Source organism: Volvox carteri (genome assembly GCF_000143455.1).
Source record: "Volvox carteri f. nagariensis unplaced genomic scaffold VOLCAscaffold_1, whole genome shotgun sequence".
In the NCBI taxonomy this organism is placed as follows: Eukaryota; Viridiplantae; Chlorophyta; class Chlorophyceae; order Chlamydomonadales; family Volvocaceae; genus Volvox; species Volvox carteri.
The window spans coordinates 1829455-1844231 of NW_003307545.1; the positions used below are offsets into that span (position 1 = coordinate 1829455).

Consider the following 14777-nt stretch of genomic DNA (forward strand, 5'->3'; position numbering starts at 1 on the left):
ACAGGTCGGGGCCCCCCTGGGCGCTTCGCGCTGGGGCCCCGCCCAAAAAATCCGTTGCCAGCCTCCTTAGCGGCAGGAGGCCATCCTTAGTATGAAATCAGATGCAAACGTCTGTCCCTTAACACACCATAGAGTATACAAAGGCTGTGTTCTGCCGTTCTGCCCGTTCTGCCGTTCTGCTAACCTGCACCGCCCCACTAGTCACTCGGAATAGCCACCATTCCCTCGGCCACGGTACGACGGTAGACTATTTCCGCCTGTACGTGCGGGCCTTGGATTTCAGGGTGCTTGGGCTGCTATGTAACGAAAAGATACGCCATGATAAGACTTGGCACTCGGCGGCAATGGAAATCAACACGGCCTTAGCAGAGGCCGGGATGGGACGTTTACAAGGGGATATTAGTTGGCAGCTTGCACGGGCATGTCCCACGTGTGTGAGGGGCAACAGCGGGAAGTTTCTGGCTCTTCGTTTTTTAACTTTTATGCTTGTCTCTATTTATGGCAGGTCCATACTTGAGGCGACGAGTACGTCCCTGGCGCCCCTACGGCTCAAAAATAGGGATGTAAGGGCATGGTAAGCCTGGTGCTGAAGCCGTTGAATCCGCGACTGGCGCGTCCGTCCCACTTCCGATGAGTGTACGGCACCTACCGTACTGTATAAATGCATATTCCTGAGCGGTTGCGGCTTCTGAGTCCTAATTAAAAAATTTAGCATTCCCTGACAATTCCCACTGATTGCATCGGCAGCCATTCGCTTGCTGCTGATGCACGCATCAACCTGCTCGTCCGAGCGCAACTGGTCGGCATGGGGCCTCGTCTACACGAAGGCGCGCAATCAGCTGGCCATTGAGCAGGCGGAGAAGATCGTTTACATCCGTGGCAACGCGGGCTTGCAGGGCAACCAAGGCGCTGCGGCGGATGAGGTGGAGCTGATTCTCCAGCAATTTCACCTTAATTTCACCGATTGTTGTGCTTTCGAAGCAGCTTCTTCACAACGTTCGCTCGCCTGTCCGTTCCTGGCTTCGGTCCAGGTTTTCGCTGGTCAGGCAGCATCTGACACGGCAGCAGCTGAGATGGAGGTGGGAGTGCGACCAGTGGAACGGGGAAGCGGAGAGGACACACATCGGTAAGCGGAGCCGTTGGGAAGCCCAGGAGCACCTTCACTGCTGAGACGGACGGGTTCGTTTTAAGGTTAGAGGTGGTAGCGACTTTAACCTTTGTAAACCCATCGCCGCCGCCGGAGCAGTAGGCAGCCCCAGAGCAGACGTGGCATGGTCCGCTAGGGTCGCTGTTGGCCATGGACAGCCCATCTGCGTGTGCATGCCCAACAACAACAGGCTTTGTGACTGTGGAGCGGTTGAAGACGATTTAACATGTTTTCGCGGACTGCTCTGCTAAGTTCGACCATGACCTCGTCTTTCAAGGGCGCAGCATGCACACCAGTATAAATTAGGCGCCGACCCTGGCATTGGCCAGTTATCTCTCGGGAGTCCAAGCTCGGGCACGTTGTGCTAAGGAGCCTCACGCTGAAGCGGACGAGGGAGGACGATAATCGCCCTCCGCGAACCAGCCTCAACACCAACCTAGCGTCCATGGTCCTCCGGCCTTTACTAACAACCCCGCACGTGTGTGCGGAACTTTTACTAAAAGCGCCTATTAACTGTAGCTGTACGAAAAAAATAGCGACGTCGAAATAGTTACAAAAGATGATGTTCACACCACATCCTAGCGCCGTGTCCGCCAGACTACTTTTCGGAAAGCATACTCAATCCGGAGACGGCGTTTTGTTGCTTAGCAACTGAGGACCATCCGGCCCGTCAACAACATCATAAAATCATGTCACGGCATTTAACCAAAATATATTGAAAAAGTTATCCCGCAGAATATTAGCACTTTGCATCGCGCTGGTATTGTATCAGTGTCGTGTAGGTTTCAAATGCAGAGCAACCGTGTATGCCATTTACATCCTATGTGCAGTTTCACGTTAAAATTCATAGCCAGATTTCACGCACATTACACAGTACAAGCGGAACGCAAAGCAGAAACAGCAAAATATATTCCGGGTACGGTTCCGTGCCAGTTAGAAGTCGACAACTATCCGAAACAGCAATAGATAGTCCAAATAACACGTTAACTAGTTAATAGTTTTTGCTTAAGCAACGTTCTTGGCACCGTTATATTCCGCACTTTCTGCTTGGGCGGTACCAGCCAAGCCGACAAGGATGGCAAGCAAGAAGTTCATCGTCGCTGATGCGACCTGTCCGCAAGCCTCGGCGCGCAGGTATTTAAGGGGGTCACCACGGACGTTGGGAACATCGAGGTAAAGAGCCGCGTTTTCGGGGTCCTCGTCAATTAGGTTGATGTCGACGATGCGAGACGTTGCGCGGACGATAAGCAGCGCGGAGTTCACAGCCAGGAACATGATGAACATGCTGCGTTCAGGCACGGCAACACAAACCTTAGTTAAATTTTACGAGTGACGGCCCATTGGTTGCATCCCAGACTACTAGCAAACCAATCATGCAGACCTAAAACTCCTTCAACGTGGACGACGGAGCAGAATTACCTGTGTGTCCTCTGCAAGCCCCTCACAATGCAGGCGATGAGAATGAGCACCAGGTTGATGAACTGGGCGCTCACTGTGTACCATTCCAGCATAAAAACTGTCTGCTTCAGAGCTTCTGATACACTCGAATTTGAAATAGCTTGGGTCAACTTGCCCAGCCCGGCCTGCAATAGAGATAAATCGCATGTCGTCAACACCGTGACGTCACGAGAAGTGACCATTGGTCAAGTTTTCATATTGCTGCTTAAATTAGATCCTATCATGCGTTGCCTAAGGTACCTCCGTGAAAAGTCAAAGCATTCTCCAGACAGGGTGTAGCCAAGGGCCGGCTCCGGCCTAATTCTGGACAGCGAACCTCACCAGGTATATGGCCCAAGGCACAAATGATAACACCGCCGCCACGGCTGTGGCGATAATCCAGTACTTCGCCATGGAGATGTTGAACTTAAACCTCTTGAAACGAGAAAACCGGTGTGACAGCGAGGAGATGGGCAGAAATTACGTTAACAATAAGAGCTTTGAGTTAAATGTTGCTTAATATGTTGTTTGAAAAGCTGACGCGCTTTCGTCGTACCGTACGGTGGATGAGCTCCGCCGACCGGGGACCGCATTCTACAAATTGCGCGATAGCTTTAAAACGCCGTGCTGGGCTCGCAGACTAGGAGTACACCTACTAGAGGCACACAGCCGCAACGAAGTCAACTTTTCAACTGAGCCTTCCGTCAAACTCCTGCTGGACAGCCTTTAATCTGCCCAAATGGCTAAAGGACTCAACATACCGACAGCAATGATGGCCCTTCTTGGTATCGCTCCCTGGGCGGTGTACCTGGTAGGTTTGGGAATCTTGCGTCGCCAACCATTGAACTCAAAAATCACCAACTCCCGATCCTTATCTGCTTTATCACACTTATTGGAAGCAGCTTCGTTTCAAGCTTGCAAGTCCAGTAACCTCTCCATGCGCACTAAGCGGTTCACTTGACCATCCGTTAGGCTAGAGGCACGAGTTTCAACTAATCATTTCCTATAACATGTAATATGGTGCTATGTATGTAACGGTTCACTCTGCACACGGCATAGTTGCTTCAGTCGTCGCAGAAACAACTCAAGTCAACGGATTTGAATATTGCCTTCTATACGCTCCTATATGCAGGGAGGTCTTGCGAAATTGACCGACGTCTTAACCGACTTCGATTTTCGTCAGGTTACAAAGCAATATGTTATCATGGTACGTTGCTTGGTTTCCGCGGGGTCCCTAAGGCGCCCGGGTCTCTTATCATGTTTTGAGTTTTACGGTTTCCGTTACCGGTGGTCCTCTGGTTGCAGCTCGAGTGGTACATCGTCAGCTCCCAGCTGATCAACCTTATTATCATCGTCATCCTCGGTTTCGCGAATGGCTTGCACCGAGCGCATTCCTTTTTGAACATGTTCCTCGCCGTTGCGTCGACTCTGATGATCCTGCAAGCCACCCTACGAGTACAGGAGATCAACGCCGTACGCGATGGCATTGTTCTACCGGGTGACGCTGTTGTAACTCGACTCCTTGGCATGAAGGATAGTCCCCTGCCGTACCTCCGGGCCATGGCGACTGGGCAGATCGCCACCGCGACATGGAACTTCTTCCTAGCAATTCTCATTAGCTTTGCTGGTACTGAGGCGGCTGTGCGCTCTAAGAGTCCCGATGCCCAGGGTCAAAAGGCAATGATGGCATAGGGGCATCTGCGATCCTTGCCCACAGGGGCTACAGGTTTTGTGACAGGAAAGGCGTTTCATATCATTAGCCATATTGAACATTACAAGCGCGTCTTGCTGGACTGAGCAGATCTGATATGGGTTTCCCACGCTTTGAGCATATGATGGACGCTTTGAAGTGGGAACCTGAACGTCCGGCGAAGATGCTGGAACGTATGTGGTCCCACCGCAACTCTATCGTCCCCTTTGATCGTTTCTCTTTTATAACTTGCTTTGTCTGAATTGCAAGGTAGGATGCTGCTTATAGGCAATGTGGCAGCCCTTGCGCCCTCGGGCTCGTATTGGGCGGTTTGCAGGGTATGCACCGCCACGACCACGTAACACACATATCGTTAAGCCATGCTTCTATGCTACCGTACGCAACGGTCGTATTCAGCATATTAAGCATACGATATACATCGATGTATGTGTCAATTTAACTGCGACGTTGGGTATCTATAACGCTGAGACCGTAGATTGTTCCCGTGCAAGGCATGAGGTAACATAGGCTGTATCGCTATTGTGCTATCGTTTCAACGTTTGGAACTGTCCTAAAGTCGGCGAAAGTCGCGTTGAGCCTGCACCTTGGTTCGTCCAGGTTTACGGGCCTCGAGTGCCCTGCTGGAATACAAAGCTATAAAACGCTGGTTTAGGTGTCGATGATGTTAAGGGTTAGGCGTCGATGATTTACACCCTGCACTAAGGTGCGGTATGCGCCCCCTTGATCCCGTCGGATGCATTGTAAAACGATTTTTATCCCGCAACCTTCCTACACTATCGGGCACGTACAACTTTCTCGTTTCCCGCTTCCATCATACAGGCGTTTAGGGAGCGGCTGTTGAGACGTGCACGTGTGAGCACCCGGCCAAAAGGGGCGTCCATTGGATAGGGAGCCGGCGTTCGCAGCCCTGCAGCCATCGGTAGTTGTTGGGGTACAACTGGCTAGATAGGTTTCCAGATTATCAATTCCCCGTCCCCACAGTTTAGTTCACTATTAACCAGCACCCATGGCAGCGTTTTCTATCTCCGCGTCGTTGGCGGTTTTGGCGCCTACACCTACGCAATTGGACAATAAAGCGGTGAAGTGAAAGGATCCCTTTGTGCGGAGAAGCGCGTCTCAGATGGGGTCCAGGACAATACGGGATAGGAAAACCTGATGTACATGTGGTAAAACAGACATGCTCCGAGAACCTCAGCACAAGCACCCCGTGCACGTGGCCATTGCTGACCAATATAGCTGAACAGGCGTTACAGGTAAATACTCGTCCATGGATTCTGCCGTACGGCATTGACGTTTTGCCGTGCTGTGGTTGCATACCGCGTTGTTTTAAATAACTTGTCATCATTGTTTTTGTATTTCTGGGCGGCCTAGACCTCACCCACTGGGTGCCAGCCCTTAGCCCCTTCTTGACCCTGGCGTTTGCATACAATTTCTTTTACAGTTGCAGGGAAAGGACTTGACACATTTGATCCATAGACATGATCAACTAGGTGAAACGCTTACTAGAAAGGTTTTGGAATGACATGGTAGTGCACTGCCCTGGTGACTTTTAGACGCAAACTTGAGACATAAAAACTGCGTTGCAAGGAACTCTTTTTGCAATGCTTCGACGGTTAAGAAGCCTTGCGCCCGTGGCGGTGACCTGTGGGGCGCTGCTTAGCTTCTCGTTCGCGCTTCTGGGCTACTCGCTCCTTGGTTTCTTGTATCTTACTCGGTAGGTTGGTTAGGCTCTTTGGCGGGGTCGCACCAGTTGATGGCGGGTCGCCGCCGGAGTTGAAGGCGGCAACGTTGGTACGCTACGCAAAGCATTTGGACAACCTTTGTCGCGAAATCCCTGTCCCCTTGACTTTAGCCTTACACCCTTACAGATATTATGCACCAGCGGCTTATCACTATGTCCGCCCGCTTCACTTCGACTACACGGGCTACGTAGCTGTGGCCGTGGCCCCTTTGTCACCCAACTTGAAGGAGCAATCTTTGCTGCATAACAACCTCGCGCTGCCTGGCGCGGCAGCTGCTCTACTGCCGAAATCACGGTTTCTGCCCTCTGGAACACAGGTGGGTTATTCGCTTTCTGTTGTGGGGATGGCTGTCGACGCTATTCCCGTATGCGCGAATGCCACTGCGGAGACGGACAAGCTGTTAACCAGTCCAACGGCGGATTAGGAGACTTGATGCAGCCCATGGCGTCCTACCAGAATGACTCTTGGCATACTTACGGGTCTCCCCATGGGGCTTCATGGGTGTGACGGGGAGATGTTTGGCGGAAACCTTGGGCCAGTTATACGCTTTAGGGATGACTCATGGAGCCATCGGTTGTACATCTCTCTGTTCCACTGCTAAATGTGGTAGGTTTGGCAGACCCACATTATTTTCCCCTAACTTATCCGCATCCTTTTTATGCACTCAGGTCGCTGTTCATGTAGTTTTGACCATTCCGGCAGATCACACGGATTTGTTCCAGGTAAGCAGGGCTTGTGGCGTCGGCTGCGCGCCTCCAGCGCGCCGCCAAACGATGCGGCATTAGTCATTCCCTGCGCTTTTGCCCTATGAGGTATATTCAACAGGTCACGCGACCGGCCTGCGCTGAGCGACTTGCATGCCGATGGGAACGCGCTTCTGGCTACGACTTACGTAGTGCCTGGCTGCTGTCGTGTGCTTGCTGCTGTACGACCTTGAAATTCCGACAGGTGACCGGGGAGTTGATGACAAATGCGACCCACATCGCAGCCCGCTCTACCCGCACGTACATTAACACCCCGCAGCCGTATGCCTACCGTCTTACAAAGTAAGCGACGTGCAGATCCATATCCATAGTGTACTAGCGATTCTCCTTGTAAGGTGCAGGCGCAGAAGTCAGGGCTCATGCACAGTGCGACTAATGACCCCGGGTGTTGCATGTTTGGGCGGTGCCAGCGAAGAGCTGACTTTTTTGCTCTGCACATCGCCGCCACGGGATGTCTCAGTATCTACGGAAAGCGCTCAGGACTTCGATGCCATCATCATGCTCTCGGGGGCTCGTCTGTGCAGCTTAAACCTCGCTGTTCCTAGGCGTCCACATGGAACTCAGGGTGCTGTCCCTAGCCAGCGGGGGTCCCTAGCTAGCGGGCTAGTCCCGGCGACCTAGCGGCTTGATTCATAACGAAACACTATTATAATTATAACACTCTATTATAGAGGTTTTTGAATGTCCACTAGGGGATTCGGAGGGGGCACTAAGAACCGGGAACAGGCTACGCAAGCCGCGCAAACTTGTCTCAACCTTCATCCCTCCTCGCTATCCCGGTGGTTCCCAAATGTTCCGCACCGTAGGCAGCTGATGTTCTTGCCGTTGCACGTCGTGGGTTGGGGCCACGGTGATTGGGCACGTGTGGATCTTCCGCTCTTTGACGAATATGAGGAGCGCGATGACGCACCAGTGGCCATGTTCCGAGCGAGGTTGGCCAGCCGTAACGCCTCCGGAGGCGGCCTGCCGCCGCCACCCGTGCATCGGGCGGAGCTGCATGCGCGGCTGCGACTAGGTAAGCGACCGGAGCCGCCGGGGTCGCGGTGTTCTGGATTTTAGCTACGAACTTCAGGAGTCCGCTTGGCCGCATGGGCCACGTAGCTGTTGCCATCGCCGTCAGCTCCTGAGGCCGAGTCGGGAGGGATAATGTCCACCTAACCGCTTTTATTGCCCCAATAAAGCGCTTGATGCGTGTATACATATCGGCAAGCCGTACCAGCACGTTTTAGCGCGCAATTCCGCTGCCCTGCCCACTAGTTTGTCCTCTCATCTTGCAACCCCCACATGCGCTACCCTTTTTCGCAGGCTTTTTCCGGACCGCGCTCTTCTGGCTGCGTCCCGGTCTGGCGCTCAGCGTGGTGGTGCTGCTGCTGGGCCTCTTTGCGTCGATTGTCGGCACTACCGGTACCTTGGCGCTGCTGCTGGTCGCTTATTTCTTGCGGCGCTGGATTATCAAAACAGAGGCTGTGGCAGCGGCAGCACGTGCGAAGGCCAAGGCGCAACGAGGGGCGCTGCCGCCACCGGGACGGAAAGGCCCACCGTACGGCAGCTTTGAGGATGCTCTGTCGTACAGCTTGGCACATGCTGAGTTTTATCGCGACAATGGAGCGCAAGTGTTGGGTGTGGAGGACGACGATACCGCCGGGGCAGCATTTGGGCGTCAGACGCGCGGCCGGGCATCACGCCAGGGCAGCGCCTTTCCTGATAGGCCGAAGACGTACGAGGATGACACCTTGGCGCGTGGGGGCAGTAACGGCGCCCGGCTGCCGCTAATGCGCCAGGACTCCCCGACGTGGTCAGGGAGCAGCGGTACCACCGCTGCTGGCGCCGCCACCGCTGGACGGCCGTTGTCGCGTCAGGACAGCGACACTGCGGTAGCGGCGACGTCGAAAGCGAGTGCCCTATCTTCCGTATCCACCGTAAAGCGGCAGAACGGCTCTGACCGGCCATTGCTGTCACCGTCACCGGTGCCGCTGGCAGCGGATGGCGAAGAAGACGAGGACGAGCCTGGCAGCGCCGCCGCTGACATATCAGGGCCAGGCGCAGCGATGGCGACCTGTGGAAATCTAACGGACGGCGAGCACCAGCCAGCGGGTCATGGTGAAGGGCATGACCAGGGCAATGGGGCTGCCGGCACATCGGACCCTGGCCTCGTGGATGAAGATGCCGTCTCCGACGAGGAGTTGGAGCATATGCTGGAGACTGCTCGGTACGACGAACAAGGTAGCCTGGCCGGCGGCAAGACCCCAGACATGGGGGAAGATGCCACGGCCGAGGGGCAGTTTAGCGACCTCGAACCGCAGGCAGATAATGAGGCCGCAGCTGCGCTGCGCCGGAGGGCGGTGTATACTTGGAAGGCTTAGGCAGGAATGCTGCAAGGGAGAATTGTTTTGGTTCCAGCCGCATTTGCTGGGTGATACATGATAGCAGGTTTGTGTTACGCAACGCAGTGCAGGGAAGGGCTTGATTTTTGTGCTAAGATACTTTGGATATTTGGAATCGAAGCGTGGGTTTGATAGGTTTGGCTCCCGGTGAGCACGTAGCCAGTAAGACTGGCTGCGTGGCACAAAGTCATCCTGGTTTGACACACGAACTCGATGTGCATAAAGGCGATGGCTTTTTCATGTGGGTAGCATGTTGCCCAATTCTTGTATATTATCCTTAGGCATGGTCCGCTCTGATTTGCTGGGCTGTGCTTTTCTGGCATTTTCATTCCGGCGGGCTCCAGTGGCAGTATACTCGGTACTGCCATGGGTTGATGACAAAGCCAAAGGACTGTTTGCCAATTTCATATATTGTATCGCCTTCAAAACTGAATGTAATTAAAGGTTAAAGTTTTGCTGCTATTGCAACAGCTGTCGGCCCGTCCTTGTTTTTCCATTGGCTACGGAAAATCCGTCAACCTAATAATAAAGGACGTTATGTTACTTTTGCCACATGATACTGCTAGCCTTTGTACGCTCATGATCACTCTCTTTATATAAGTTATGTGTTCCGCAACCTCGTTCTTAGATTGCGCATAATTTCTTAGGAAAAAATCGAAAATGTTTGCTAAACTGTGTAGGGGCAGCAAAAACGTAGACGTCGTCTCGCCAACCCCACCTCCTCCGCCAGGCGCGGCTCCTGCAAAAATGGCCGCGGCCACCCCGATTGTCGCCTCAGAAGGCATTGAAGAGAGCTTAAGTTCAGCTGAGGCGGCAATTCTCTATAACCTTCGAAGCGGCGGTGGACTCCCAACTGGCGCTTGCATGTACATTCAGTCGGGTGACACGAGTGACTTTGATGGTACGCACGGGACGTTCTTCCTCTCTTGCGCATGACAAGATATGTGAACCAAACCCAAATCGATGCTGGATTACAGGATACCTTATCGCTGCCGCCGGCCATGTGTTGCAACGAGAAACACCGAAGCTAGAATACGTGATAGCGGTGAGCTTAACCTTGCTTAAGCGAATTACCTTCACCAGCGTGCAACAGCGTTATCTGGGTTTGTGCTCCAGTATGTGGCGGGACAACTCCGCCAAGGCTTCGGCTGGGTGACTCGGTACCAGACGCCGTGTGCGGGTTGATGCTACGGGACGTCGCCTGGAAACCTCAAGCTCTAATGCGGTCCCTTTACTCCGCACTCCGCTCCGCTGTATGCTGGTTTGACCATGGCAGGTTCCGGAGCGGCGGGCCTGGCGGGACAAGAACGAACCGGACACCAACAAGCACGACCCCACATATTCTGAGGAGGTGCTGGCCACTGCGGGGCCCCTGCTACGACATCTGTGTCCGGATGCCGTATTGTGCAAGGGGCTGCTCAACCAGCGCAACCTCATTCCCTGGAGCATGATGTTCAACGAGCCGGAGAAGTATGCCCCCCTCATACAGGAGATGCCCCAAGGTGTGTGTGTGGGGGGGTCGTATATTGTCAGGAATTGGAAGCTGGGTGGCTGTCGGCGGATGGGTCAGGTGATTATGGGTTGACGTCAGTCTTCAAATTCCAGTGTTGCGGTAAGTGGGCCGGGGTGATTTCCAGCGGGGTTCGGTTCGTTGCGGTCAGGTGTTTGTTCCCTTCCGTTTCTGCACGAGGCTGCAGCTGCCCGCCGTGGCTCCCCTTCCCTTCCCTTGCTTAGCAACCCCAAGATCCTTCCCTCCTCCTTCCTCACACACCCCGTCCTCCTCTTGCCATCCCTGGGGTCGCAGTGGCGGTGGGTTGGGGCTCCCTGGAGTCCCTGGCGGAGCGGATCCTCGATCCAGAGGTGGGGCCTGATTCTGATGCTGCTTCCGTCTCTCCTGCTGCTTCTCTGTTGCTGGTGCTGTTCTGGCTTCCCCGACATTGCCACTTCCCTGATCCTGGTGTACTTGTTGCTGCTGCTGCTGCTGCTGCTGCTGCTGCTGCCCCTCCTCAGCTCCAATCTGTGGTACTGGACATGAACGGCTCCATGGGCTACTTGGCGGGACTTGTCCAGATTTTGGGGCCCGAGGGGGAGAAGGTAAGCGCTGAGAGGAACAGCAGGATGAAATGGGATGTACACGGCCCTGCGGGGCGCCGTGTGTCATGGCGGGTATTGAAGGCGCGCCCCGCTGTCTCTCCGGATGTCCCCCGCCCTCAATGAAGGTTCTGGGCCGCAAGATGAAGGCCTCCGGGCTGCCGCTGATCATGATGGCTGGGATACAGGCCGAGGTGGTGGCGCAGACACTCAAGCTGCCTGGAAGGTATCTTTTGGAGGGTGGCGCGGGATCCGGGATGAGAGAAGTAGTGGAGAGGCGGGATCCGGGATGAGAGAAGTAGTGGAGAGGCGGGATCCGGGATGAGAGAAGTAGTGGAGAGGCGGGATCCGGGATGAGAGCAGTAGTATCCTGGCAAAAGCTGACCAGGACGAGTTGATGAGGGCACGGAAATTGGCCGCAACGCCGCTGCGTGGGTGTGTGAAATGGTTGATGGTTAGATGGCCTCTTTTCGCGGGCGAAGGAAGGGAGAAGGTATGGGTAGTTTGGGAGCGGACGCTGTGACGAGGCAGTTGTTGTAGTGACAGGTGTGGTGGTTGATTCCGTTGCCCCGTGCTGTCGTACGCCTCTGTTCGCTCCAGGGACCCCCGCGCCACCAAGAACGCCATCTACTACCCCGATGCGGTGCGGGTGCTGCTGCGGCTGGCTAAGGAGCACGACGTGCCGTTGCTCTTCGTGACCAATAACACGTGCAACCGGCTGATCAAGTTCCAGGACGCGGCAGAGGTGGTCAGCCGCATGGGCCTCCAGGGGCTGTTGCAGCGTATCGCGGAAGTGTGGTTCAGCTTGCCGCACCTCGCCGGTACGTTTGTGGGAAAAGTAGGGGCTTGCGGTGTCGTACATCACGGCATACTGGGGCCACAGGCGCCGCGCGGAATGCCCAGTACGAGGAGTAATGGCTTATGCGTGATGATATAGTCCACTGGGTCACGGCGGAGGGCAGGGAAGGCTTTTCTCCGAAAGCCGAGAACTGCGTTGCGGTTCTGGGGTACTGCTGTCCCCCTTGCTGTCCCGGCTTCAACAACCAAACTGGGCTTGATCTAACTCCAACGCACTGAGGAGCCCTCGGGGCCCCGGCTCCTGCAGGCAAATGCGTGCCCTTCGATTGGGTGGCCTTCGCCGCCATGCTGCTGTACGGCAGGCGGTCTTCCGCGATGAAGATTGACCGTCATGAGCTGTACGTGGGAAACGAAGATCCATCAGTGCTGGTGCTGAGGGACCCTGGTAAGCGGCAGAGGAGGAGGAGGAGGAGAAGGAGGGTGGATGGTGGCAGTAGGAGGCAGAGAAGGGCCGAAAAGACGCGTTGTGGAAAAGGCTTGTTGTTCACAAACCAAAATGCTGTGCCCGGCGGCTGTTTGCTAATCCCGCTTCTGCTACTGAGTGCTGCTGAAGCGTTTACCTTAATACCGCCGCCACCATGCCCCGTGAGGCTTCCCTGGCCTCCCAGGTCGTCACACACTAACCAACATCACTTACCTGCGTACCCCCCACCATCACCATCACCGCCACCACTACCGTTCTATGCCACCGCAGGCCAGCCAAGCAGCGATGTGGTGGCTGAGAACCTGGCGGGTACGGAGCGTTGGGGCGAGGTGGAGTCGGTTTCGGATATCAGTCTGGAGGTGATGCTGCAGCTCTCGCGACATGCCGCGGCTCGCACGGCTTGCTAGGCTGGCTATCTAATTGGCTGACTTGCTAAGATTATTGGCTAGCTGCCTGGCTGATGGACTGACTGACTGACTGACTGACTGACTAACTGATCGACTGACTGAGTGGCAGCTTTGCTGGCTGGCGGGCTGGATGGTATGCCGGTGACGCGGCCTTGGCTGGATAGCGGCATTGCGACTGTTGTTTGTGATGTGCAGGGGCGTGGCAGCTGCGGCAGCGGCAGAAGCTGTATGGTATGGATGCTGTATGGCTGGGGTGGTTGGTATGCGGCAAGTCATCGGATGGCAGGTTGTGGATTAGTGGATGTACTGTCCTTAGCAGGTCAGCTAGTGCTGCTACTGCTACTGCTGCTGCTGCTGCCGCTCCTGATGACAGAAATAATGAAGCGCCTTCGCTGGAGGATGCGAAGGATGCTGATGCGTTACTTTGTACAATGATCTATGTCGGGATGAGGTCCTTTCTTTTTCGTTATCCTTTCTTCTTTCTCTTGCGGCCGCTGCGATGCCGTCGCAAGAGAAAAAAGCTAATATTATTTGTTAGAGTACCCTTCCTTCCTCATGGCTCTCCGGTATTGGGCCGCCCAGCTGCTGGTGGGGCTGCATCCGCCCTTACTCGCTATCGGTGGGCCGGGACTACCGTTCCGCCCCCAGAACCCCCTGCCGAACAGAAGGCGTTCATCGAGCGCTGGGTGGCTAGCTGGCTGAGTGGTGCACCAGCGATTACTTGTATGCGGAGGAAGCACTAATTTCGCTGTCCCCAGCACGAAAGCGCAACAGCAAAATTACCCCCCGCAACATTACATGACGTGCATAAAGTACATATATGTACGCTTTTGTAACGTATATAGGTCTGTCCAAGGTCGCTTGATGGCACCTGGTTCAAGCCCTGTACACAATCCGGGCCGGTATCGACACGCATCAACCGCACTAACATGCGGTCGTGTGCCGTGCACATGTAGTCGAGCCGGCGCCGTACTTCATGCCGTGCTTCAAGCATGTTGGGCGCCTATTTGATGTCGATCTGTTACTGGATGAGGAGGGATCCTAGAAGGCATAATTAACCGCCTTGGACTTCCAGTTCGTATGGCGTAGTACAGAAAGGTAATGGTGGATGGTGCTTGCTATATGGTATGATAAATCGTAGAAATGACAATGTGTTCAAATGGCCGATAAGCCCGATAAGCCCCCCACTCTGTAACAACTTGATGCATCACAGCATGTTCGAAATGCCTGTGCACCCCGCCTTCAGCGTCTCTTGTGTCATGAAAGAGGGGAAGGGATCGGGATCTGTACGGGCCACAAACAGCCCGAACCAGGTGCACTGGGCCCGCTTGCCAGGCTGTCCACTCTGTTTTCTCTCTTCCCCCCAAGCTGCATTTTCGTGCTGGGCAGCAAATCATCCTTCTCCTGCCCCCCTTTCCTCCAACCAGGAAAGGTCTCCAATTTTTAGGGGTGGAACTCGACCGGCCAGCTTTCTTGGCCCCCAGCTATCGCTTACCAGATCACATGCCACAACCCAAGCTGTTGATTTGATCATAGCAATATTATGAATAATACGTTCAGGGGTTTCCGTGCAGGTCCCGGCGCAGCGGAAAGGTGCAAACAATCGTGCAGATGGCTGCACGGGCTCCGGGAGCCCGTTGACCACCTCCTGGAGGCGCGGTGGACTTTCACCTTCAGTACTCCCCGGAGAACAACACTGCCATACTTAAGGACAAGGCATTCACCACCACCACCACCACGAGGTCATTCCGGCGAAAGATAGTGTCATCGCCCCAAAAAGCGGCAAATAAAGAAAGGAAAAGGAGCCTGACA

General features: G+C 54.6%; 5 protein-coding genes across 5 annotated transcripts; 4 read left to right on the forward strand and 1 right to left on the reverse strand.

The window, feature by feature from the left end:
- Positions 1 to 764: 764 nt before the first annotated feature.
- VOLCADRAFT_85978 (uncharacterized protein) lies at positions 765 to 1398 on the forward strand (the record flags this gene model as incomplete). Its single annotated transcript, XM_002945671.1, has 2 exons — positions 765 to 1126; positions 1338 to 1398. 2 exons carry the CDS (start codon positions 765 to 767, stop codon positions 1396 to 1398), a joined length of 423 nt encoding a protein of 140 aa, XP_002945717.1.
- A 197-nt stretch (positions 1399 to 1595) lies between these two features.
- On the reverse strand, positions 1596 to 3067 carry VOLCADRAFT_102697 (uncharacterized protein). The gene is made up of 3 exons (XM_002946033.1): positions 2927 to 3067; positions 2567 to 2730; positions 1596 to 2432 (listed from the first exon to the last, which is right to left on the reverse strand). Exons 1-3 carry the CDS (start codon positions 2996 to 2998, stop codon positions 2153 to 2155), a joined length of 516 nt encoding a protein of 171 aa, XP_002946079.1. The 5' UTR covers positions 2999 to 3067; the 3' UTR covers positions 1596 to 2152.
- Positions 3068 to 3218: 151 nt separating this feature from the next.
- On the forward strand, positions 3219 to 5052 carry VOLCADRAFT_102698 (uncharacterized protein). Its single transcript, XM_002945672.1, has 3 exons — positions 3219 to 3395; positions 3717 to 3791; positions 3890 to 5052. Exons 1-3 carry the CDS (start codon positions 3324 to 3326, stop codon positions 4274 to 4276), a joined length of 534 nt encoding a protein of 177 aa, XP_002945718.1. The 5' UTR covers positions 3219 to 3323; the 3' UTR covers positions 4277 to 5052.
- Positions 5053 to 5896: 844 nt separating this feature from the next.
- On the forward strand, positions 5897 to 9164 carry VOLCADRAFT_115661 (uncharacterized protein; the record flags this gene model as incomplete). Its single annotated transcript, XM_002945673.1, has 6 exons — positions 5897 to 6009; positions 6164 to 6353; positions 6706 to 6759; positions 6986 to 7083; positions 7608 to 7816; positions 8107 to 9164. 6 exons carry the CDS (start codon positions 5897 to 5899, stop codon positions 9162 to 9164), a joined length of 1722 nt encoding a protein of 573 aa, XP_002945719.1.
- A 442-nt stretch (positions 9165 to 9606) lies between these two features.
- VOLCADRAFT_120171 (uncharacterized protein) lies at positions 9607 to 13452 on the forward strand. The gene is made up of 9 exons (XM_002945674.1): positions 9607 to 10086; positions 10163 to 10230; positions 10462 to 10687; positions 10990 to 11045; positions 11196 to 11279; positions 11405 to 11502; positions 11877 to 12097; positions 12382 to 12519; positions 12829 to 13452. Exons 1-9 carry the CDS (start codon positions 9846 to 9848, stop codon positions 12963 to 12965), a joined length of 1269 nt encoding a protein of 422 aa, XP_002945720.1. The 5' UTR covers positions 9607 to 9845; the 3' UTR covers positions 12966 to 13452.
- The last annotated feature ends 1325 nt before the right edge of the window (positions 13453 to 14777 follow it).

Bases quoted from the DNA above. Each gene is read 5' to 3' on its own strand.
- VOLCADRAFT_102697 (XM_002946033.1), bottom strand. From the start codon at position 2,998: ATGGCGAAGTACTGGATTATCGCCACAGCCGTGGCGGCGGTGTTATCA. The intron at 2,731-2,926 runs GTGAGGTTCGCT...TCTCTATTGCAG, and splicing joins TGCCTTGGGCCATATACCTG to GCCGGGCTGGGCAAGTTGAC. The intron at 2,433-2,566 runs GTAATTCTGCTC...GCCTGAACGCAG, and splicing joins GGCTTGCAGAGGACACACAG to CATGTTCATCATGTTCCTGG.
- VOLCADRAFT_102698 (XM_002945672.1), top strand. From the start codon at position 3,324: ATGGCTAAAGGACTCAACATACCGACAGCAATGATGGCCCTTCTTGGT. The intron at 3,396-3,716 runs GTAGGTTTGGGA...TCCTATATGCAG, and splicing joins CTCCCTGGGCGGTGTACCTG to GGAGGTCTTGCGAAATTGAC. The intron at 3,792-3,889 runs GTACGTTGCTTG...CTCTGGTTGCAG, and splicing joins CAAAGCAATATGTTATCATG to CTCGAGTGGTACATCGTCAG.
- VOLCADRAFT_120171 (XM_002945674.1), top strand. From the start codon at position 9,846: ATGTTTGCTAAACTGTGTAGGGGCAGCAAAAACGTAGACGTCGTCTCG. The intron at 11,503-11,876 runs GTATCTTTTGGA...TGTTCGCTCCAG, and splicing joins ACACTCAAGCTGCCTGGAAG to GGACCCCCGCGCCACCAAGA. The intron at 12,098-12,381 runs GTACGTTTGTGG...CGGCTCCTGCAG, and splicing joins CAGCTTGCCGCACCTCGCCG to GCAAATGCGTGCCCTTCGAT.